The following is a 24,278-nucleotide window of genomic DNA, read 5'->3' as shown; positions in this document are numbered from 1 at the left end:
CTGTTTCTATGTTTGGTGCTCTTACTGAGATGATGGGAGCAGACCAAACACAAGTGCCTGATTTTTATTTTTATGTGTATAGTCTGTCACAACCCAACAAATCTTGTAAGCTTTGAAAAATGCTTGTTTGTACCAGGCCCAACTCTTCCTCCCAAATCCCCAACGCCCCATTGCTCCTCCTCCTCTAGCTCCCTCCTCCAACTCCCTCAACTCCTTCACCCCCGACTCCCCATCCCCTCGCCACCCTGTGTTCCTCCTCCAGATTGAGTCACTCCATCGCTCACTTCTCCTCCCCCTTTATCCCTCTTTTCCCTAACTCCCAATTACTCCCCCACTCTCTTTCCTTTTTCTCCCCCTCACTCCTGCACTTTATTTCCTCTTAGTCCACCACATGGACAATTTAGTTTTCAATGAGGCAAAAATATGCATGTTTTTGGAATGTGGGAGGAAGTTGGAGTACCCAGAGAACATGCAAACACAAAGGTTGTGTTTTTTCTTGCGATAAATGAATATATGCCTAGAAATGTACCAATTTTTTCCAAGCGCTTGTACCTTAGGGAACATTTTAGGGAGGTCCCTAACCCAACACACATGAATACAATATGACACCTTGCCATTCATTTTTAATACCCTCAATTCTTATTTATTTTCCCCTTCCGTCGAGTCATGCCGAGAGTAGCGGAAATCTGCAATTGACACCCAAACCAATATAGAAGTTCAATTCAGTTCCAATTCTACAACAAAATGAAGCTCCTCCCCGCAGTTCAACATAGTTGCTTGGCTCCAAGATGTCACCAGACGGAGCCAAAGAATTAATTTTATATTAAACACAGCTTAGACCTGAACACTAATAGAGTTAATGGGGAAGTTTTTCAGTGGAAGGATAGGTTCCAAATGAAAATGCAAATGGGCAAAGTTGGAAAATTTGAACATCAAATTGGCTGGTTTTTGAAATAGTGAGAGGCTTCAAGCTGTTTAGTGCCAATCCCAGTTGAAGTTTTCTGTCAAACTACACATAAAGACAATTGCTAATTGTGTATTTACTTTGAAAGAAAAACACCCCGCATATCTTTGTCTCATAGGCCACTAGGCTGCTATTAACTCATTCAGTCCCAGGCATTTTCACTGAAGCAACCCCCTTCGCTCCTGGCTGTTTTACTGGATTTTGACGGATTTTGCAAGGCCAACAGAATATTTTGTTCTATTGCTATAAAAACATGGAACCTACCAAAAGAAAGATTAGAGTCTCTTCTTTCATCAGGAAAAAAAGTATATTTGTATCTCTTTCAATTTTGCATCAATTAGCATTAGAGTTTCATCAATATTCACATTCCTGGTGAAAACACTGGCAAAAAGAGCGTGTTGCAACATGGCCCTGGCTGATCTCATACTCTGCTGCCACCTGCTGGCTGTTTTTTTTTTTTTTTTTTTAAATAACTACCAGTGCTTTAAGCCACCTCTTCATGTCAGAAGCTGTATGCTATTGTATAAAAAAACACAAAAAAAAAAAACACAAAAACAAACGTGTAAATACGTTTTTGGGATTGAAGGACAAAGTATTAAAAACGTGTTTACACGGTTTTGGGTTTGCATGAGTTAAGAACCACTGGCCTAACAAATGGCAGTAATGTGGCAATTTTAATATTTGAACAAACTGTTCAGCAATACATGTTGAGAGACAATGTAACAATACTCATAGGCATATATTCTTTATCCTCTGCAAAAAGTGACTAGTATTACAGTCGTTTAATGAGTAACTTAACAGTAGTTGTGGAAGTCTTACTTGTTTGTGTTTACAAGATTATATTATACTGCCTCCGGTGGCAAAAATCGCACACAGCAGAAGAAGAACGTAGTCTCCTCAATCGTCGACGCCGGATGCACTATCGGATGCGGTCTCAACCTTTTCCCGTCCAAATCAAATTACGCCGCATTAGAGCTCTCGATGCCTTGATTGTCTCTAAGGAACCATTTTCACGACTCTCAGCGCATGGATGACAAAATGGACTCCGCCCCCACCCCACCCCCATCCGATGGCGTGTTCATGCTAAAAGCTTTTCATTTCATCTTCCTTTGCTTCTTCTTCTTTGCGCAGTAACATGAGAACAGATTTTAAAAAGCTCCATTATGTTAGTGCGTGTGTGTGTATAAACTATAGCTTGTATCGCTCCCTGGACGATCGCAAACAGAGCACAAGGGCGTAAAAATAGATTAAATGCAACGTAGCATTCATAAATTCATGTTTATGTTAGTTTTTGATGTCATCTGCACCAAAAAGGTTTATTTATGTACTTTATATGAAAGTAGAGGTAAAACTAGGAAGTAAAATAAGTATTTCTTTTTATGATTATTTTGTTTTTTATTTATGTTAATAAATTTATTTATTTATTTATTTACAAATTAGACATTGTCAGGTGGAAAAAAATAAGACAGCCAAGTCCTCTAACAAATCTTTTCAGAGCAAGTGAATATAACATTCACTTATTCTTGCTATTATAACGGTAACCATGACGACTGATCCACAATGCTCTCTCTCGCCAGACCACCAAGGTTTTTTCATATTATGCAATTTTTTTTTCACAATTGAAAACAGTTCCCCAGGTGTGTTCATAAAAAGCTCTATGACATTCTTCTGTCAAAATGCACAAAGGATGACGAATTACAGCCCACTTATCATCTCAAAGAAGCGTACAATTGTTGCTCGCCATTTCCAAAATGATTTGCTCCAATTATGATGCAATTCAGTCCAATTGTGATACAATACAAAGCGATTCAATCCATTGTGGGTATGCTTGAATCCACTTACAATACATTTACTCCAGTTATGAGGTGATTCGCTCGAGTTAGGGAACGATTCACCCCTGTTTCGATACGATTCACTGCAATTACGATGAGATTCACTCTAATTGTGCAATTTTTCCACTGTGATTACAAATGATTCATTCTGATTCTGCGATATGATTCCCTCCAATTTTGATGAAAAAATACTCCATTCGAATACAATCCGATTCCAAAACAATTTGCACCTTGTCTATGCCTTAACCTCAAGTCTGTAAATAATCCGATTTATTGAATTGAGTGATAGAATTCACTCCCATTATGTGATACGGAGCGCCCAATCAACCTGCCATGCATGTCTTTGAAATGTGGGAGGAGACCGGAGTACCCGGAGAAGACCCGTGCAGGCACGGGGAGAACATGCAAACTCCACCCAGGAAGGCCGGAGCCTGGACTCGAACCTGAGTCCTCAGAACTGGGAGACGGACCTGCTAACCACTCAAACACCGTGCCGCCCTGATGTCTTACAACATACTCAAATTCCTTCAATTACAAATAAAGCCACGTAAAAGTGATTGTAGTGGCATCCGGTTGCATCCGTGCATATAAGACGTTAAAAGTCAGCGAGTGTCAGCTTGTCCGCACGCGAGGTCAAAAGCCAGAAGTGCGAACGCACCCTGCTGTTTATCGGGTGACTTCTCTCTAGTCACGCACGCGCCCACAAACACACGCATGCGGTGAGGAAAAGGCCATTCGGGGCTTCTTGTCAACAGGATGAGCAGCAGGGACATGGAAACGGCGGCGTTTCTCCTCCTGGGGGCCGACGTGGGCGAATTGAACGGAGGGGAAACGTCTTCTTATAAATAGAAAGCAGCCTGCTTGAATACACTTGTGTGCGAGGGGAGGTGTGTGTGTGTGTGTGTGTTTTGTGTTAGGAGATTTGCATGGAATTTCCTGCCGTCGCGCGTCTTGCCTTTCATCTGCGAGAGTCTTTAAGTTTGTTAGATTGTCGTGGTCGTCGCCTCCCGCAGGCCAACAATCCCGGGCCGGCGGCAAGTGTTTACACGCTCCCCGCGCAGAACAACACGTTATTCACTTTTTTTTTTTTGAGAGTGAAATCTCCATTTGAACTTGTCATCAAAGTCAGAGTGGAGCTAATGTTGTGCTCCCCCTGCAGGGCGGACAGGAGGCAGGCGGTGTGCCCGCCGTGCAGGCTGCAGTTGGAGCAGTGCGTGCCCGCAGAACAGGTGCCAACACCCGAGCTCATCCAGGGATATGTCAAGAAGGTAACAATGCAAACAAGATATCACACTAACATTCACTACAATTACAGTATGATGGTTCTCACCATTTGTGATAGTCAATACAATTACGAAGATACATCCCCATTACGATTGTCTACTTATAAACCGATTCACTCACATTTCAATATGATTCATTCCAATTACAATTCAATAGGATTCACTGCATTTATGATACTATCTAAACACAATTCAAGATGTGATATGATTCATTCCAACTACAATACAACAACATTTTCTCCACTGAAAATTAGGGTTGTAACGATGAGGGCAATATCGTGATATTGTGATATTAAAACTGCCCCAATATTGTCGTGCTCATGTTCACAATATTTAAAAGGAACACATCTGTTCAAAAAGTCAGGTTGATCTCCATTTGTGCAGTTCGAGCACCCTCTAGTGTCTAGTTTATTAGTGCAATTTAATTTTTATTAGGGATGTTTTGGCCTTCTATGTTTAAAATCTATGCTAATTGTCAGATGAAGGGGAAGCTAATTTGCTTGTCAAACGATCAATGTGTGCTTGCATTAGCAAGTAAGTGCCTCAATATTGTTATTAGAGATTGTAGGTGGTTTATATGCATTGCTGTTATGTACAAAAGCACATTATTGTGTTTTTTTAGTATGAGCTCTTTTTTTTTTTTTTACAATGTGATTTTTTTAAATATCGTCAACCCCCACCACAGTATTGTGATAATTATCGGAACGTGACCTTCATATCGTGATAATATCGTATCGTGATGTTTGGATATCGTTACATCCCTACTGAAAATACAATTCGTTCCAATGACGACAAAATTCACGACACGAACCACTATGATACAATTCACTCCATTTGTGAAACATTTCACTCTTGTAACAATAAAAAGATTCACTCAATTTATAGTCCAATTCATTTAGTGTAATTGAATTCACTAAATTTATATGATTCGTTTCAGTTACAATGTAAAAGATTCACTTAAAGGGATACTTGACTCATTGAAACATTTTTAGCAGCAAAAAGTTCATATTTTGTCTACAATTAATGTGGTAACTTCATTATTTTTCATGTACAATTAAAAAATTACCTTTTAAAAAGTATTTTTTCTACTTGCTGTTGACTGATGATGACATCACCTGTGCTGAGGAAGTAGGTAACGACCAATCATGGCTCAGTTTACTAACCAAACCCAGAAAACAGGTGAGCCATGATTGGCCGTTACCTACTTCCTCAGCACAAGTGATGTCATCTTCAGTCGACAGCAAGTGGAAAAATGACTTTGAAATGTATTCATTGTACATGAAAAATAATGAAGTTATCAAATTCATTCTAGACACAATATTAACATTTCACTGCTGAAAATTGTTCAACGAGTCAAGTATCCTTTTAATGATACGATTTTCACCAATTAATATGATATGATTTACTCTAGTTATGATACAATACAATCAGTCACTACATTTATGATTTACTCCAACTAATACTCATTATTATTCACTCCACTTTTGATACAATCTGATTGACTCCATTTACAATTTGATTCACTACATTTATGATACATACAATTCACTCCAAAGGTAGCATTCACTCAATTCATAGTATGATACGCTCCACTTTTCATACACTCTGATTCATTCCATTTACAATAGAATTCACTCAATTTATGATTGATTAATTTACGTTACAATTCACTGCATTTACAATACAATTCACAACAGCTACAATATATTAAGATTCACTTTATGTTACCATTCACACCAGTTTCGATGTGATATGATTCACTCCTGTTTGGATACAATAGGATTCATTGCATTTACAACACAATTCACTCCAGATGCTGTGTAAAACGATCCACTCTACTTTTGATACGATTTGATTCACTCTATTTAGTAGGATTCCTTCATTTACGATACAGTACGACTCACTCCAGCTACAATGCGAAATGATTCACTCTTCTTTCGATGTGATACGAATCCCTCCAATTACCATACGATTCACTCCAGTTACGATAGCGTATGATTCACTGATAGACTCCAATTACGATACATTGTTTTTTTTCTGATTAGGATGTGATACGCCTTATCTTAATTCGAGTTCTGCCAGACACAAACATCTCTATCTTCATCATCTTCTTTTCCACGGTGGAACCTGTGTATGTAACCACCGCCGTGATGTTGCCCCCACCCCCCTTGAAGTTTCCCCCTCGAACCCTCTTTGCCCTTCCATTAGTCATGCCTCCGCCATCCTGTTGGACCTCATTACCGCCGCTTATCGTTTTCATCTGCTGAGCTGAGCGGGAATGCCGGAATTCTATTCCAAGTGAGAAGGACAGGGACGACTTTTTCCTTCTCTATCATTATTTTGGCTTTCTCTCAATCTCTGTCATTATCCGCCGGCTTCCATCTTGACCTTCAGATGCCTTCTCCTTAATACCGTCACCCGGAGGAAACGGGAAGATTTCAAAACTGTTGTTACCCGGCCGGCGGGCTGTTTCCGGAATATTGTTCTGCAGAGTTTCCGCCTCGCAATCATCTTGGCTAACGAAGGGGAAAGCGAGCGGCGCAAAGTGCTTTGACCTGAAAGGCGTCTGGCTCACCTTGTCGCTACCTTCTCGGTGTTTACGCCGCGGGAAACGCTCGCGCCCGAGGCCGCGTCTGACGGGTGCATCTGTTCGAGGCTGATCCAGACGGAAATATCTCAACTGTGTCATGAATATATCACCGTGACACCCGCAGCAATCATTCCTGATCCCAGGAGGTCTCTGCTCATTGCACAAACATCAGCAGGACTTTTTTTTTGTGTCATCAGGCAGAGATCATACACTGCTCACAAAAAGTTAGGGTCTTGGGCTGTGGGGTGAAAAATTTCCCCCTCTAAACTTTTGAATGCACGTCTAATTGTTGAATGTTTCCTACAAAAAAAAAAAAAAAAAAAAAATGCTGCTGGTAAACCGGAAGCGCTGCTTACATTAAAAGAAGAAAACATTTTTGCCATCCAGCAAATAAAAATATGTCGGTATTAGGGGTGGGAACCTGTGGCTACCTCAAGATACAATACAATATGCGATACAAGGCTCACGATAACGATTATTTCACGTAATAACGATACCACGATTATCGATATATTGCTCAGCTAATAACGCCATGATAACACTAATCCTATAATAATAATAATAATAATAATAATAATAAAATAATAATTCATAACATAATAAAATATAAATAAATATAATAAATACATTATCTAAATATATATATCTAAAAATATAAATAAATACATAAATAATAATAATAATAATAATAATAAAAATAAAAATAAATAATATATAATAATAATGATAATAATAATAAAAACTAAGCTCATGAGTCTTCTTAGCTTGACGACTTTGGTCCATTTCCCTGCCATGCTCCCCCTAGCTGCCCGCCAAGTAATTATCAATAATCTATTGGGAGACAAAGTATCACGATTTGTCGCGATATCGATATATCGTCACACACCTAGTCAGTATATATATGACCATTTTAATAAGAATTTATGTAAAGTAATGTAAAATCTCGGGATACGTATCGCCTTGAAGGCCAGGTTACACATGTATCGCAATACGTATCGTATCGTATCGTATCGTGACCCCTGTGTTGCGATACGCATTGTATCATGAGGTTGTTGTCAATACCCAGCCTAATGAATCGGACTTTTTAACTAGCAATTCTAATTGAACCAGCAAATGTATTGGTCCATTCCTGGATCAAACAAATGTTGTGAATTTTCCCATTAAGCTGCGAAAAGCGATTCACTCCAATTACAATATGATTTGATTCACTACAGATGTGATGCTGTTCACTCCATTTACAGTGTAAAATTCATTCCAATTACAATGTCATTTGATTAACTCCAATTAATCAATTAGTTGGTTGGTTCAAATTAATCAATTGCTACAATTCCCTCCATTTATGATACAATATGATTCAATTCAGTTAAGGTACGATTTACTCCAATTACAACATGATTCGATTCACTACTATCGTGATGCGATTCACTACAACTGCGATGTGATTCACTCCATTTATGATACAATATGATTTGCACACTCACACAATAATTAACACAAATAATGTGCTACAATTATAACAAACATAATCTTACAGTAGTCAAGGATTGTGAACCAACCTTGGGAAAGAAGCTAAAATTTCTTGCCACAGTATTACGGTGACAATATGATGAACATATTTCTTAATGAATAACCCGCTGACAGTGTCATTCAATAGTGAGCATTATTATTTTTCTTCAGGCAGATGTTTTGATAGCAGATCTCATTAGATTGCCGACCTAATACTGTGGGTGTGCTTTGTATAACATTATTATAATTAATGTGTGTGTTCTACTTGGTCAAACAAGGCCTTTAACAAAATGATGTTAATGACGATAGCGTTATTGAAAATGAATTCATTCAAATGCGCCGGTGCCATCCATTCATCTCTTGCCCGAGCCCTCCATCACCTCGCCCATCACCCCTCCTGCCTGCATTAGCCTTAAATGAAAAACAACCTTTTATCTGCGTGATTCCATTTGGACGCATGGCAAGGAGCAGCGTGGCGTGGCAGCCGTCGCCTCGCATGAAGCAATAAGGCTGGGAAGCCATTTGACTGTTTTCCAATTTAATTTCATAGTGAATAACCTGCAATTTGATTTTTATTCTCTTCCATCACGGAGATGGAGACGGCGGGGAGGGCCGCCGTCGTCTTTTTTTTTTGAGGGAACGTTGGGGTGTTTGCGTGTGTGCTGTGTTTCAGTACTGAGAATGGCGCCCATTAACATTCTTCGACAGCAAATGGCTCAATCTTTCTTGACGGTACAATTGACGTAAAATGCCAGTCGATAGAAACACATTGGATTATGTGGGTATGTGTTGGAGGGGTTCTTCAAGTAAATGAGTGGAGGAACAAAACAGAAGAGCCTGAAGGAAATTGGCAATTTTGCATCTCTAAGTTTCTGCAGATAGCGAGTGACTTAAGAGTCTCTTCAGCATCACAGACATGACATTTGGTCAAGGTCTTTTTTTTAGTAGCGTTTGGGTTTTTATGATGACTCATCGAACTTTGCCACCATCATCTGTCTGTCTAGCACATGTGGTTTAAATTTAGTAGGAACCAAACAAAATCTCTAGGGGGAGTTAGTCTTTGAAGGACCCCTGAGAATGTCCAATATGACCCAAAAATGGCTGCTTCAAGCCAAAATGGCAGACTTTATGTCCATTTTCAGGCATGGCCTCGAACTCATAAAAGACAAATTACCAAATTTCATGTTAATAAGTTAACCTGGCTAAGTTTTGGAACACTTTGGTAGGTTTGGCTTCTTCAGACTTTTGGCGGCTTCTCTCAGCAGACATGCATACCAAATTTCATGTTACTTAGGGAAACTAGCTTGGAGGGGCTGAATTTTGAAAAATAAAAACGTTGCGCTCCCAAGCTATTTTAAAAAACCCTAAAATGACTAAAATGGGCGCTTCTAACCAAAATGGCAGGCTACCTAATTCTTTTCGTGTTTGGCTTCGAGACTTTTTTGTGGGTGTCTTCATGATAGACATGTCTACCAAATTTCATTTTGCTCAGTAAAACTGGCTTTGGGGGCTGGATTTTGAAGTAATCCCCCCCTTCAAACCAAAATGGCAGACTTCCTGTTTTGTTTTGTTTTTGTTTTTTTCCCCTGCCTTCTTGAGACTTTTTTTTTGTGTGTGTCTACTAGTGAAACACATGCCTACCAAATTTCCTGTTGCTGTGTGAAGCTGGCTTTAGGGGGCAGAATTTAAAAGCCAATTTCAGGGTGTGCCATCCAGCTGACAATTTCTGTTTGAAGAGATCAATGGAGATGAGCCCAATATGGCCACTTCAAACTAAAATAGCAGACTTCCTGTGCGTTTTGGCTACTTGAGACTTTTTGTGACGGTACTCATGACAGACCCAAGTTCTTATAAGTGAAACTCGGCTTGGGGGCTGAATTTCACGTTCTCGCTATTAACTGTTCCCTAAAACTTTATGACTGACTTGGCGTCTTTCTTCCCAACAGCAGATCCAGGACGCGGCTGAGCAAGGTGTGACATTTGTGGGCTTCGTGCAGGAACCCTACGGGGCACCCTGCACCATGATCCGAGAACCAGACACCCCCTCGCTGTCTCTGCACTCCAGCCCCAACTCCGTGCTCGGCTCTCTGGGGAGCTGCAGCCCCTCCGACCCCTCCAGTCCCGCCCGCCACGGTCGTCCAGGAAAGGAGACGGACACGTGCGAGAACTCCGGGAATCACTCGGGGGGCTTGGGGGAGGTCTCGGCCGCCTCATCGCCGATATCGGAGGAGCTGACGGAGGAGGAGTCTCCGTGCCGGAACAACAATAAGGACAGTGCGTCAGAGACAAAGCAGAGGACCAGATACCAGCAGAGAACCTATGGTGAGTGGTAACCATGGTTACTGTCTTTCAATAACTTTCCACGGGAAAAAAAAAATCAATAGTTAGAATTTGAAGTCCATTTCACATAGATTCTGCAAAACAGTAAATTCAGGATTTTCATCTTGTGCCTTTCAAAGCAAGACAATGTTGATACATTCCACCATCAAATAATTTGAGGTCACTATGAAGTACAAAGAACAGTAACGGATGTTAATATTCTCACCCTGGTCCCGAATTTCCGACGTTTGGGTTTAAATGGCGCAGGAAGCCGGGAAGCATTTGTGTTGTTCCGTGTGTCTGCAAGTAATACCCCCCTACCCACTTCACTAATTGGTCCGTGGTGGGTCGGCAAAGGTCATCATTCCAATCTGTGCGCAGCTTGTAGACCCCCAAAGACAGGCGGGACATTTTCATCCTGCCTAACAAATCCAAACAATCACGATAAGGATGTCACATAAAGCACTAACGAGTCGTAATTAAGATAGTGAAAGGTCAACATGACCAATCGGGGAAATGACACAACTGCTTTGGATCATTTCTGTGAGTTATTTCAGTTTTGTTTATTTCTAGTGGTGGTTATGAATAACTGTGCATCAGAGCAGTCATATTAATCATGAGTGACGCATACAGTACTTTAATTGCATGTGTCTGGGCACGTTTTTTTTGGGGCTGTGTACATGGTGGCGGCCATTATTTACTGAGACGTAATGATCACACTCCCACTAGTATTAGGAGTCAATTGTGCCAAATCACAACACAAATTGGAGAACTCGAAACTTGCCTTGACGTGTATTTGGGCTGTTGACATAAACATGAGTGCCACAGTATGGTTTCCTGCTATTGCCTCACGTTACACAATCACACTCTGCCTCGGGATGTAATCCTGTCTCAGAAACAATCATTGCGCTTAAAAAAAAATCTTCAACAGAAACCCAATTAGCACAACGACGTCTGTGAAATCCTCCGCAACCGTTTCGTCGGGTTCCTCGCAGGCCTCACATGAATTACGCCTACCGTCTATCCAGAAACGGCATGTATGAGCTTGAACAGATGGAGACACCCACTTCTTCTTCACCTCTCGATAAAACAAATCATACTGTGCCTCTAAAAATACAGCTCCTGTAAAATACTGTAAATGTATGTGTGACTTGACTTGTATGCAACATGGCATGACAGTGTCTCCATCTGGGCCTCCCCACAAGATCCTTCCCGAGTCGCGATGGCTTCCATCTTTCTTGGTTCATCTTGGCACCCAGTCGCCCAGACGGTGTGTGAAGAGGAGCCCCGTGCCAAGCTCCCATGTTCTCCCTTCTCTAACGCCTCGAGGTTCTGCTGGCTTGTCAGCGCTAATCCCGAGCGTGGCGGCCAGCGTTGGCACACCAAGAGAGAGGAAGAGAGACGTGACAGGGAAAGCTTGGAAGGCTGAGATTGATCTGTCCCAGAAGAGCTCTCCCGGCTCAGATTAGACAAATGTAACATTAATAGCTTAAATCACACGGTCCTTTGCCTCTTGCCCATCCGTGCATGACATGGACTTGTATGACTGTGTATTATTTTGGATTAGTTGTGTTTATTCCTATTGTGCAAGGTGGCAGTTATCATGAATAACTGGCAAAAGGTGCCATCTCATACGTACAGGTTGTCTTAAAAGAAGATTACAGTAGTTCAGAATGTCCTGGGGGTGAGTATGTCAGATCAAGTGATAAGGCTGAAGCTAAATTGAAAGTGTTATGTTGAATGTTATTCGTGGTTATGCCCCACGGGCAGGATGTGAACTATAAGAGAAAGAGAAATTCTGGAAGGAGCAGTCTAGTTTAGAGCATGTCAGGCGGAAGAAGTGATGAGTAGGAGGTGTGCTGTCAAGTCCAAGCTTTTGTGACCTGCTCAACAGGTATGAGCTCTTATTTTTGAAATGATAGGAAGTAGACAAGCTGAGTGTGAGTCACCGGTTTCAGAACACACCAAGAAAGTTAACTGTTACGTGGAGATAGGAGAGCCTCATGAAACAACTGGTGGGATACAGTTTGACTAATTGGATTGAATCGTGATATTATGCTAATTTACATTTCTTAATTTTCGAATGTGTGTGGCATGTTAAACCATTATCTTAACATGGTAATGCTAATATAATGACATGCAGTGCTTAATATTTCTGATTGTTAGCCGGTAACCTAGCTATTACCGTTGTCAATATGCTAATGCTAACATGCTAAATTTAGTGATTTATAATTGTTCAACTGTTAGTTTCATGATACTCTACCCATTATCTTGGCAATTAACTTCATGTCTTGCAAATGCCATGCTAGCCTCACCTATTGCTTCTGCCTTGTTATTTTCTTTGATGGAATGAATACAATACTATTTCATAGTCATTTAAAGTATGTTTAGGAAGTAATTGTAATGATAATCTAAGTTTGTTTCATGTATTGATGACAATGTTATTTCTTTCAAGGTTTAATTAGTAATTCAAATAACTGTAGAGAAAAAGAAAAGGTGCATCATAGATTATCACACACGTTCCTGCTGTTGTTGCCTGTTTTTGACTTAAGGCAAAGAATGAGGCAAAACTTCAAATAATTCAACAGGAAGTTTGATATCCAGCACAGATGGTGGTAGAGTTTGCCAAAACGGATCTAGTGAACTTTTTTTTTTACCCCCAGAAGTGACATGAACATAGTGTGACCCGAGTGTGACTACACAGAAAGAGGACTTTAATTTGATGATGCATAAACCACCATAATGACCGTTTTAGTGCTTTGCTCCAAACGCAGATCAGGCATCTTGTTCTTCGACTCTAAAAGCCGCATAACATGCCGAGTCATCAGAGGAAGGTCGCACGCGCTCGGCAAAGACATCTTATTTGTCTTTATTATCTGTGAACTGCTAGGCCCCGCTAAATGATTGATGTTATTTGCTGCTAAGGCAGTTGTAGATAAAGAAACATCTGCTATCTTAACACTTCACTATCTGCTCATCTGGAGTTTGCGCTCTCAGAGGTTGGGCGTCATCTGATATCATCTTCTTTATGTCGCATCACCATTTGAAAATTGGACCTCATTTTCGGTAACATCCACACTCTAAAGCTAAAGTTCACAATCGGTCATCTTTAGTTTGTGTCTCCTGCAGCAATACGTTCCTTAGTAGTAGTTTTATGTGGACTAAAAAGCACTCATGACTCAGTTGATTACTTCTATCTGTTGTGTTTATTTCTATTGTGCAAGTTGGTGGTTATTGATAACTGTTGAGGTGAAGCTTCACATTTAGTAAATGATGAATACAGCGGGACCTTGAGATTGTATGCATACAGTCATGACAATTCTATGGACGTTGTGCTGCTCCTTGTGGTGTATGCACCATGGCCACTTGGGGGCAGTATTTACAGACATAGGGATATACCTCAACAGTCTCAGCTTCTCAGTAAGCCGTAGTAATATCAGACGATAAAGATTACGTTTGTGAGTATTGTTATATTATGTCGATGTGTTTCTCTACCCTTTGATACTGATGCTATTTGTTAACCTGTCTAAGGAATTTCCCAAAATGTGTTAAGCTAGTAGACCTGAAGGCAAAGTTGTGTGGTTGTTTCAAATACACAATGCGTCATTTTTTATTTATCAACAGTAAACTTCAACTTCCTGATGTGCAAGATGGCGGTTATCGACGTGAATAAGTGGCATGGAACGATCTCCTGTCAATCAATGTATGACGATGCTCGGTACTATCGCTCTGTATCAAGTGTGGGACTCGGCTTGCATGACGCCGGTGACCCATGACGAGTCCTCCAAGACGGATATGTCTGCGCGGGTGTCGTTTAGGGAGAACGTTGGCCGGCTTGCTTTCCAATGTTGTGCTGTGGGCCTCGTGAGAATTGCGCAGTGACTGGATGAAATGTCAACATTTGGGGGGGAGAGTTTGGCGTCCGGCCGCCGCGTCCGTCACACCAGCCTGACAGGACCTGCTCATGAATGATTCATTTTTGCCGGCGTGCTGACACCGGAACCGAGCCCTGACTGCCTCACTGCCACATCCAAGTGTGTCTGTGTGTGTTTGTATTTTTCTAGTGCGTGTGTTTGTCTATGTGTTTTTGTGTAGGTGTTGTTCATTTTCGTGTGTGTGAGTCTGTGTGCATTGTGGGGACAGTCTTTGGATGTGTCCCATTCTGTTGGTCCATCTGGTCATCTGTGGTTCAGGTGCACTCGCTAACCGCCTCCTTCATCTGTTCGGCACTGAGTGTCACTTTTGTTGTCTTCCCCCCCCTGTTCGAGTGCAAGCAGAGCAAAAATATTTGCACCAAAATAAGAGTTTGAAAAAAGTCAGACTTGGCTCGTCTTTGATACGGGGACACGTGCGCTCTTTTCTCTCCTCCCTCCCGAGGCCGTCTGCATTATGTATACGCTTGCTCTTGATGTAAACAGCGAGCTGGCGGCGGAGCCTTTAATGCATTATTCACTCAGTCTGGCCGCAAATTAACTTACAGTGTGAACGCTCCCTCTTAACTTGCTGCATTCCTGGAAAAACAATGGCAGGAAATTCCGAGTCGTTTTCAATTCGCCGCACGTTTGGGTCGGAGAGAAGAGAAGCGACAAAGGGGGATCGGATTTTTGCAGATCAGCACATATCGCGCCAGTGGAGTGTATGCTAATCATACAGAACAGACGGAGCAAAGAGTCACATGCCAAAAGTTCTAACTTTGTTTTAATGAACCGAGCGACTTAGAAGTCTAACAGTAGGCCAAAAATCAAGAGCGAGGACGTTCTTTGTTTAAGGTCACAATCCGGTAGAGTGAGGAACCAAAACGAGCAAAACATTTCACCTTTTTGCACTGCGCTTACTTTGCCTGCGGTGCATCACGGGGCAGCGCACAAGGACGATAGGTCACCAGCTTGTTCATATTTGGACGTGCCGACAACAGCCAACCAGGAAGTAACAAGGAGGCGTTCCCCGGTGGTTGGTCTATTGCTATTTGCACTCTGACGTCACTCTGCCAGCCCCTCTGATTGGATGACATAAGCGCAAATCTTTTCTGATGCTGATTTCAATGTCAAAGTGTTTTGATTTTCAGGAACATGTCATTTGTGTTTTTTTTAATGCTTCACAAATTATTTTTATTGCTACTGAAGAGAAAATAGGGATGCTATGCTAACTTGTGGTTTTGAATACAACCTCCTTGGTGGAGATAAAGTCTGAGAGGTGACAGACGAACCCTTAGAAGCGTGCACTAGAAGCTAAAAACAAGACACAACAGCTGCCTTTCGTCTCCACTTTCCACAGGCTCCGAACTTCTGGCTTTGTACAACCACCCGGCGGTGCGCGAGGGCGGCACGGTGAAGTACTACACGGTCAAGGTGCCGCTGCGGGTGCACGCCGGCATCAACGGCGGTGGCGACAACGTCCGAGAGGTAGAAGCTAACTGGTTGGATCACATGACTCAGCACTTTAACAATGGAGCCTCTTTGGTGGACGGACACTTCCACCTGGGAAACATTGACGGTAAGTAACTAATGGGTGGTCATGTTGGTGTGTGGAGCAGGACACGCGATGTCTGAGTTTTCTTGCTGGCATCTAAACTATTTCCTGTTTGGGTTCTTTAGCGGGAAAAGAGAGTAAACAAGCTGTAATTCATTCATCTGGCAACATCTGGAAACAGATTATTAAATTGATAACAGATTAAAGCTTCCTTCAGAAATTTGTGTTAACAAAAAAGCAATGAAGTTTCCTGTAAGAATAGAAATTAAAGATGCAAGTAGCATTTGGACTTCCTTGCAATTGGCTGGACTCCATAGTAGGAGTTTGACAAAGTACAAGCACTGCAATTGAAAGTTAAAAATCCTAAAAAGCGATTGGCCAATCTACATTCCCGGCGATGTAGCTTTGCAACAAAAGCAGCATCAAAAAAACATTGGGTCACTTACAGTGTTGTAAATGGAGCATGCAGTAAAACGCCACTCTTCAATTCACCCAAGAGATGTTTACGTGATTAGGTGCTGCTGTTTTGGTTAGCAACCGAGTTCAAATTGCCTGAGATGTTAATTAACTCTCATCCATGTGTTAAGATGGCAACCATGAATAATTACAGTTCCTAAAAGAGATTTATGGAGCTTGGTCCCGGGAACAAATCAACTTTGTAAGTCAAAGTGCAGGTTAGCCTACATTTAACAAAAACATCAGTGTCATGTTCCAGCGTTGTGACCTTTTTCCTGCAAATGTTCCAGCACCTTCCTATCTTCCACCTGATCCGTTTTGTTCCAGAGAGAGACATGACAGCGAGTGCACCGCATCACTGCACGTCCTTGTACACATGTGTTGTCATGGTGATGTGGCATCGTGACATCATGAGGGCATTAGGGCCATTGTTTGCATACACATATGCACATTGCACGTTACGGTGTCTTCATATGCAAGTTTGTTTTCAGCTGTGCTTGTTTTGCTGTGGCCGCAGGTATTAAAAACATTGAATTTACTGAACGCATTAAAGATTTACACACGCACGCACACACACATCGCCAGTGCCTCCCCAGAGTGGAGTTTCCTGAGGAACCGACAGCAACGGGGCTGTGCCTTTTGTTAGCCGAATAGCTTAATCTCTCTCCAGAGTTGCTTTGAGGATTTAGAGCCTTTTTTTTCTTCCTTCTTTCTTGTCACACACACGCCTGAGCCGCTATTCAACACACGCCAGACTTGGCCCGCCACGCGTTCTAAATTTGAGCAAAGACGACAAACGCGCTGCCACTGAAATCAGCCTACGTGCCTTTTTTTTTTTTTTTTTTTTTTTTAAAAACATGTCACAAATAAGTTTAGCAAATTGTGTTGTTGGGCTTGTGAGATGTTGCAGAATATCATAGATAGAAATCCCAGGACAAAAATGTTTACTAATACAGACACTGCATTGTTAGACTCCACAGTCTCCACTTAGCTGCAGCCATCCATTCTGAGTTTCGGATAGCCCTCAGTCTCCACATGACATTGGCCTTCTGACCACAGCCAATGTCAAGATGAGTCCGAATGATAAATTCAGTGCCGCTCAGTTTCTGTGGTTTCCTACAATTGTTTAAGGCCATGCAGCCGCAGTGTCCTATTTGCTGCATAGCTCTGTTTCGTTGATGTCTAAATACACTGTGTCTAGTGGTGGCATCCAAAGTTAAAATAAATAAATAAGCCGACGTTTATGTAGCGACAAGACAACTGGCACTGAGCTAATCCCTTTGTTACATATCTCAAGCTGTGTAGGACTAAAAAGGATTAGCCTCCATCCACAAACATTACTGTCACTACTATGCCTTTTGCTTGTTTATTTTTATTTTTTTATTATCATCTACAGCAGAAAATAATCCTGATTTGAATGTGTTAATTTTTGGTTACCTTCTTCAGCGACATGAGACAGCTAAATATTGGAAACAGCCAACAGTATGTAGTCAAAGCACAACAATGAACACATTGCTGCTGTCATTTGCTCTTTTTTTCTTCTTCCAATTTCCTGAAGAATAATGGTCTTGGATATGCGATGTTTTGCCCGATACCCTATCAACCACAACGGAACATTATTGGCTTTCTAAAAGCAGAGGTTTTCATCCAACACGCATGTAAATTTTGTCTACTGAAGCTCCTCAACTTACTTTAACATAGTTCCTTAGCATCAAGATGGTCTGAACACAAAAAGTACTCTTTTAATAGGCTCTTTTGCACTCTGGTCACAAACAGTAAAAGTATTGCTTGGCTGTCAACCTGTGGCATCTTTGTGTCAAGGGACTATGTTGAAGTGAGTTCAGAAGCTTCATTTAGAGCAGGGGTGTCAAACGTATGGCCCGCGGGCCGGATCAGGCCTGCAAAGGGGTTTAGTCCGGCCTGTGAGATGATATTAAAAAAGTAAAAAAAAAATAAAAAAAAAGTAATGTGGGACCAATTATTCAGACGGACAATTTTCAAAACATATACATACATATACAAACATATATATTTAAAGTCATTTTTTGGTAACTATAGAACATTACAGACCTTTTGCGGGAGGGAGTCAAATGCACTACTGACAGATTTTTACGATTGAGTCATTTACTGCCATTCGGAGTCTGCCCGGCAACAGGGATTACCAGGCTGCCTATGACACACACACACCCCCACACGTTCACCACATCCGTCCCGTCCACTCTGTGAAATATAAATGAGCTGTCAGTGCCGGTCCCGGCCTCCATTTTGAAATGGGCAGACATGACCTGGTCACACGCTGTCTCCGAGCCTTTAATGCGCACACACTAATGAGCACAAAATTATGTATATTTCATTTTTCATTTCACACCGTCATTTATTGATGATTAACCACCCATAAGGCATCGCTCTGACATCAAACATCAACATTCACCCAGCGGGGCGGCTTTCCCCTCGTAACTATGTGTCACTCAGAGGGCAAAACAAAATCTAGAACAGTTCTAGCCCAGTTAACACTGGCAGTTAAAGTTTGCTGTAAAGTAGATTAATAGAAGAAACAAGATTTAAACACCTAAACGTTCAACAAAACCAAACAATGAATCTGAATTTTGTCCAAACCAGCCTGCTAGCTTAAATGCTAACATACATGCAACATTAGCTAGATGTTTCGGCAAATTCACCTCTTACATTTTTTTTTTTTTTTTTTGGGATAACGAATCCCCCGTTATCCGCCTATAAACCGATGTGAAATGTCTTCGCTTCCTTTCTGTCGGCGTACCAAGCCCAGTGCTAAGGTACATGAAGGACACAATGCAGCGTTGATTGGCTGACAGAGAATGGTCACTTCCAAAACGGGTGGAGGACCAAAAGAAGCGAGTCTGGAGGCTTGAATGTTATGGAAGGGGTCTGGAGTGAACAATGTCTGCATTAGAGCGAGCCAGCAGATGTCTGAAACGTCTTCAATTGAGAGTGCACCAGCCCTAATTAGGTTTTGGGGGGGCATCTATATGAATCCCCTCGCTGTCTGTCTGCTTTTCTATCCTCCTTCCTGTCGCTCCAGCCACAGGCACCGCCACTCCCACCCACCCCCAACACTATTATTGGGGTCTCGTAATGAAATGTGGAGTGTCTTGTGTTGCGTCTGGGCTCCGGCAAACTGTATTAGTGTGGAAATGGCAGGGCAGTAATGAGAAAGCACTCAGGGCCAGCCTGGATGACCGGGTGTGTATGCGTATGTGTGTGTGTGTTTCAAAGGAACAACAAGAGACGCAGGGTGTGGAGGGGTGTGTGTATGGTGGGGGTCATGAAGGCCAGTCTGTCTGGGATGCGATGCGGAGGAAATATATCAGCATTGGAGCATGTTTGAGATCATGTGACTCAGTCACTCCTTTTCCATTTCCTTTTTCTGGCATCATATCCTACATCAATAAAAATTATTGCTGCTCCATTGTGCTGAAAAAAATGCATCTGCTCTGGTCCTGTGACACTCAGGTGTGATTTGTATATATTAAAATTAGAAGAAATGTAGGAAGAAGTAGTAGTCATGCATTTTTTATAGCACGCAAAAATGGCAGTAAAAGTATTTTCCGCCTGCCAAAAGAAAGTAGAAGAAATGGTAACACAAAAAAAATCTAATTAGTAGTCACAGCAACGAATGTGCGACATATGACTAGTAGGGATGTAACGATAAGCGCAATATCGTGATATTAAAACTGCCACAATATTGTCGTCATCATGTTCATATTTTAATGCAACACATCTGTTAATAAAAGTCAAGTTGACTTCTATTTGTGCAGTTCTAGCACACTCTGGTGGCTAGTTTTTTAGTGTAATTTAATTTTCATTAGGAATGTTTTGGCCTTCTATGTTTAAAAATCTACACTAATTGTCAGATGAAGGGGAACATAATTTGCCTGTAAAGCCAATATGTGGAGGAACTCAATGTGTGCGTGCATTAACAACATAACATAAGAATAATAAAACATAATAATACTACTAATAATAACAACAACATTGATGTTATGTACAAAAGCACAATATTGTCTTTTTTTTTTTAGTATGAGCTCATTTTCTTACAATATTGGGAGCTTTTTTTAAATATCGCAAACCTCCCCACAATATCGTGATAATTATCGTATTGTGACCTTCATATCGTGATATCGTATTGTGACATTTGTATATCGTTACATCCCTAATGACTAGTTAAGCAAACCACAACAAGGATTTTTGCACCTACAGGTACAATGACTGTCGGTGTGAATTTTCTTCCCAATGAGCTTCTTGTACTAGAGAAGACAAATCCTGATGAAGCCTACTGATGTTGTGTAAAAAAAATAAAATAAAATAAAAAAAAAAAAAAGCTCAAGGTACTTCAATGAACTGCATGTTCAGTATGGAACATCACATTTGCTGATAATGGCACTAAACATGTACTTTACGTTTTTATTATCGGATGTATAACTTGCTTATTATGTATAAAAACACAATATAATTCAAATTTAAAATATTGTACTTTCTGCATTTATTGTTTTAGTTTTTCTAAGTATTACAGAGAATATGAATATTTACTTTACCATAATATTTTACGTTAGGGGCCACCTGATGTGGTGAACACGATTGTTTTCGCAGTCCTAGTATGAAGTGTCAATGTCAAATTAATTGAGCCTGCAGTTTCTCAGTATGTAAAATGGTTGATAAAACTCTCACGCTCACTCTTGTAAATGTTTATTTTTCTTGGCTGTTCACGGCCGCCATGTCTTCCTTCCTCTCTGCAGATTTGCTTCCTAAGTCTGTGGAAAGCATCTTCGTGTTCCAGGAAGCCAGCGAAGGCGAAGCCAACACCACCTACGACGCCATCGTGGTGGAGCAGTGGACCGTCATTGACGTGAGTAAACATTTAGCACGACATTTTGCCCGTGGTTCTTGTCAACTGGTTGCAATGCATTGCATGAAATCTCTTGCATTTCCTGTAAAACTATTTGAGGCATTCTGAAACCAAACGAGATACCCGGTGTCAGAAAAGTTGCTCTCACAGGCCCACCAAAGGGATAAAGATCCAAAGCCTGTGGCTAAAACGCCCAACAAAGTCTAAAAACAACATCTGAGCGTCTTCTGAAGAACTCTGATCACAACCCGATTGAAAATCTGTATTTTTTTATTTATTTTTTTTAAAGTTCTTTAATGCAACAGTACCAACAATTTTTGTTTTTTTTGTTGTTGTTTTCACCACTTTTGTTGGTTGTTTTTATTGTTTGTGGAATGAAACATGCAGTACATCTTATTGACATATTGACTGTGTGTGTGTAGTCACAGTAAACAAGCTCTTATCAGCTCCCGATTACATCTTTCGTCAGCAAAGGTTTGGTGTTAAAATGGATTTCTGTCCGGTGTGTTTAAAAGGTGTGCGGTTGCCTGCTTGGCCATCTGTGTACTATATACTGCATGTGTGCGTGTGCGTGTGTGTATACAGATGCTATCTCGCTAATGGAATTTAGACTTTTCTAAGTGTGAAAGGATGTTTCCTTGTCCCACCAATTTGCCTCTTGACGGTCCAATGCTGCACTAACGGTCTTAACGACCTCATAAGGAAGCTACTCCGTGCACAAAATGTTGTACATGGAATAGAAAATTTTTGGTTGATTTGTCCTTTTTACTAGCTCACAACGTTGGGCCCAATTAACCAATATACCAAAAACTAATCATATCACAAATATCGCACTTAAGAAAATGGCTTTCACTGTTCAATGTACAGAATATATTTATATTCATTTATGTGAAACTGATATCGTAAACGAGGATTAGACATTGTATATTCACAAAAAAACCATATGAATTAATCTCACAAAAGTGTACTATCTTTATGTTATATAATCTGAAACACCATTTACAGGCTAACAGATATTAGCATAGATGTCATGATAAAATAAACTTTGAAATAACGAACTGCTGTTTGACAGTGTCGTCCGGCCACAGCTTGGAAGTTGTGCAACTTCAGCCATCTTAGTTGCCAAGTAATTGGCGGTGAAACTCTGAAATTAAGAATTGTCACAGCACTCGAGGTTGTTTCACGTTATTTGAAATCTTGCGAGATTTTATACCATTTTGACTTTAGTGTCTAAAAACAAGACACTTAAGCGATCTTATTTAGCGCCGATTACTTTAAGTGAATCTCAATTCCCTGAATTTGACTCAAAGGCTTCAAACAACTGCAAAATCTTTACTTCAATTACTTCAATCAAACAGAATGATTCCTTAAAACATCTTCACAATGTTCTGAGCATTTATGAGTCTAAATCTATTGATTTGATAACACGAGGTTCTCAGTGATTGCTGGTGAGCAGTGTTCCTTCCTTCTTATCGAGCCAGCGAAACCTGACAGGCCGAGCGCGACCTCTCACGTTGAGCGCTGGTGCAAATTAGCCCCGCTGCTATCTGGGTTGCCTCTTCTCTCACCTCCGCCAGGGAGAACTGAGATATCACACACTGCAAGGCATGTGCGACATGCAAGCTGGTGACGTGTTCGTCTTCAGAATGAAGGACGCTTCCTGGTAATGAAAGATTACACCCGCGTATATACACATAAAAAAAATCAAATAATACTTTTTATACTATGTACTATGTATGCTAATTTCTGTTATCTCATCTATGGCGCATATTATATGTTAGCTTAAAGATAGCAAACTTGGATGAGACAAACATATCTGGTTTGTACATCCAGCGCCCGATCACACTGAGTGGCCCCTTCAACCCCCCCTCCCAAAAAAAGGGGGATTTTAAAAATGAAATAAAATAAATAACCCCCCAAAAAATTATGTATTACATATTTTCTGCAAAAACAGGAGGGACTTAAAAAGAAATCTCAGTAAAAAAATAGAAAAAAAAAAGAAAAAAAAATTAATACTGGGGGGATAAATATGCAAATTTGCACGTGATAAACCACAAGTGTGCAGGAGTCGACTGTACTTTAAGTTGTAATATCACCATTCGCCACTAGATGGGAGACATTGTTTAGTTGCACTTACGCTCGAGCTTATACTGCCTGTTACAACAGCTTCAGTAGGCCAAATATTTTTTGTGTGCATTTTGAATGACATACAGAACAAAAATGGTACCTCAATAATATTAAAATGTTGAATGAGTTGATGTTTAGTTATTTTTAATTCACACCATGAATTAGTTTGTTGTTCAGCAGCTTTTTGCCGTCCTTGAATAGTCATTTTTATGCACGAGAGCCATTTGCACGAGAAATATTAAAAACATTCCCAAAAATATCATCATGTGGTTACTTTGTTGTTTCCTTCAGACACTTTGTTGTTGGGCTAGGACAGTGGATGTTTAATACATGCATTGAGAAATGTGTTATGAAACATTAAGAGCATGTTTTTTTTGTCCATATTTGAAATTTTTGTCATACATCAAAGATAGGAAGCCCTTGATAATATAGTATGTAGCACTGATGAAAAATTGTGGCCCACTCCATCATTTAAGTTGCCCATCGTAGACTAAAACAATATAATAGAAGATTGTAAAAATTTGGTTTTGACAAGAAAAGAAACAGTGTCCTTTTGATGTTTGGATTGCCAGGTGACATTGTACCCTTTTACATTTACATTTAAAATAAATAATTATTGTTTTCCGCTGTGTTTTTTGTGAAGTTTCTCATTTAAATAAAAATAAAAAAAAACAGCAGAAGCCTGAACAGGTGAGTCATCTTTTTAAACAAAACCAAACGAAACTCAAAACTCTCCGCATGAATAAAAATGGAGCAGCGAGTGAACGCAAAAACAAGCTGAACTTTGACGTGGTGTGTGACGAAGACGACTTTTTATGATTTGAGGCGAGGGTTTAATGCTGTTGACATT

General features: G+C 40.6%; 1 protein-coding gene and 1 long non-coding RNA gene across 5 annotated transcripts in view; one reads left to right on the top strand and one right to left on the bottom strand.

Moving 5' to 3' along the window:
* Positions 1-24,278, bottom strand: part of LOC144022498 (uncharacterized) — an 85,820-nt gene that overhangs the window by 36,597 nt on the left and 24,945 nt on the right. The gene's annotated exons all lie outside the window — the stretch shown is intronic.
* Positions 1-24,278, top strand: part of rftn1b (raftlin, lipid raft linker 1b) — a 73,451-nt gene that overhangs the window by 36,593 nt on the left and 12,580 nt on the right. The window contains exons 4-7 of one of the 2 annotated variants that reach the window (XM_077527356.1): positions 3,956-4,064; positions 10,125-10,497; positions 15,769-15,987; positions 21,192-21,301. In XM_077527356.1, the coding sequence (XP_077383482.1) occupies positions 3,956-4,064; positions 10,125-10,497; positions 15,769-15,987; positions 21,192-21,301 (811 nt within the window). Of the gene's footprint in view, positions 1-3,955; positions 4,065-10,121; positions 10,498-15,768; positions 15,988-21,191; positions 21,302-24,278 lie in introns of both variants that reach the window. The other variant, XM_077527355.1, reaches the window with a different exon arrangement.

Source organism: Festucalex cinctus, chromosome 7 (assembly GCF_051991245.1).
Source record: "Festucalex cinctus isolate MCC-2025b chromosome 7, RoL_Fcin_1.0, whole genome shotgun sequence".
In the NCBI taxonomy this organism is placed as follows: domain Eukaryota; kingdom Metazoa; phylum Chordata; class Actinopteri; order Syngnathiformes; family Syngnathidae; genus Festucalex; species Festucalex cinctus.
This window is presented reverse-complemented; position numbering and strand designations above follow the sequence as displayed.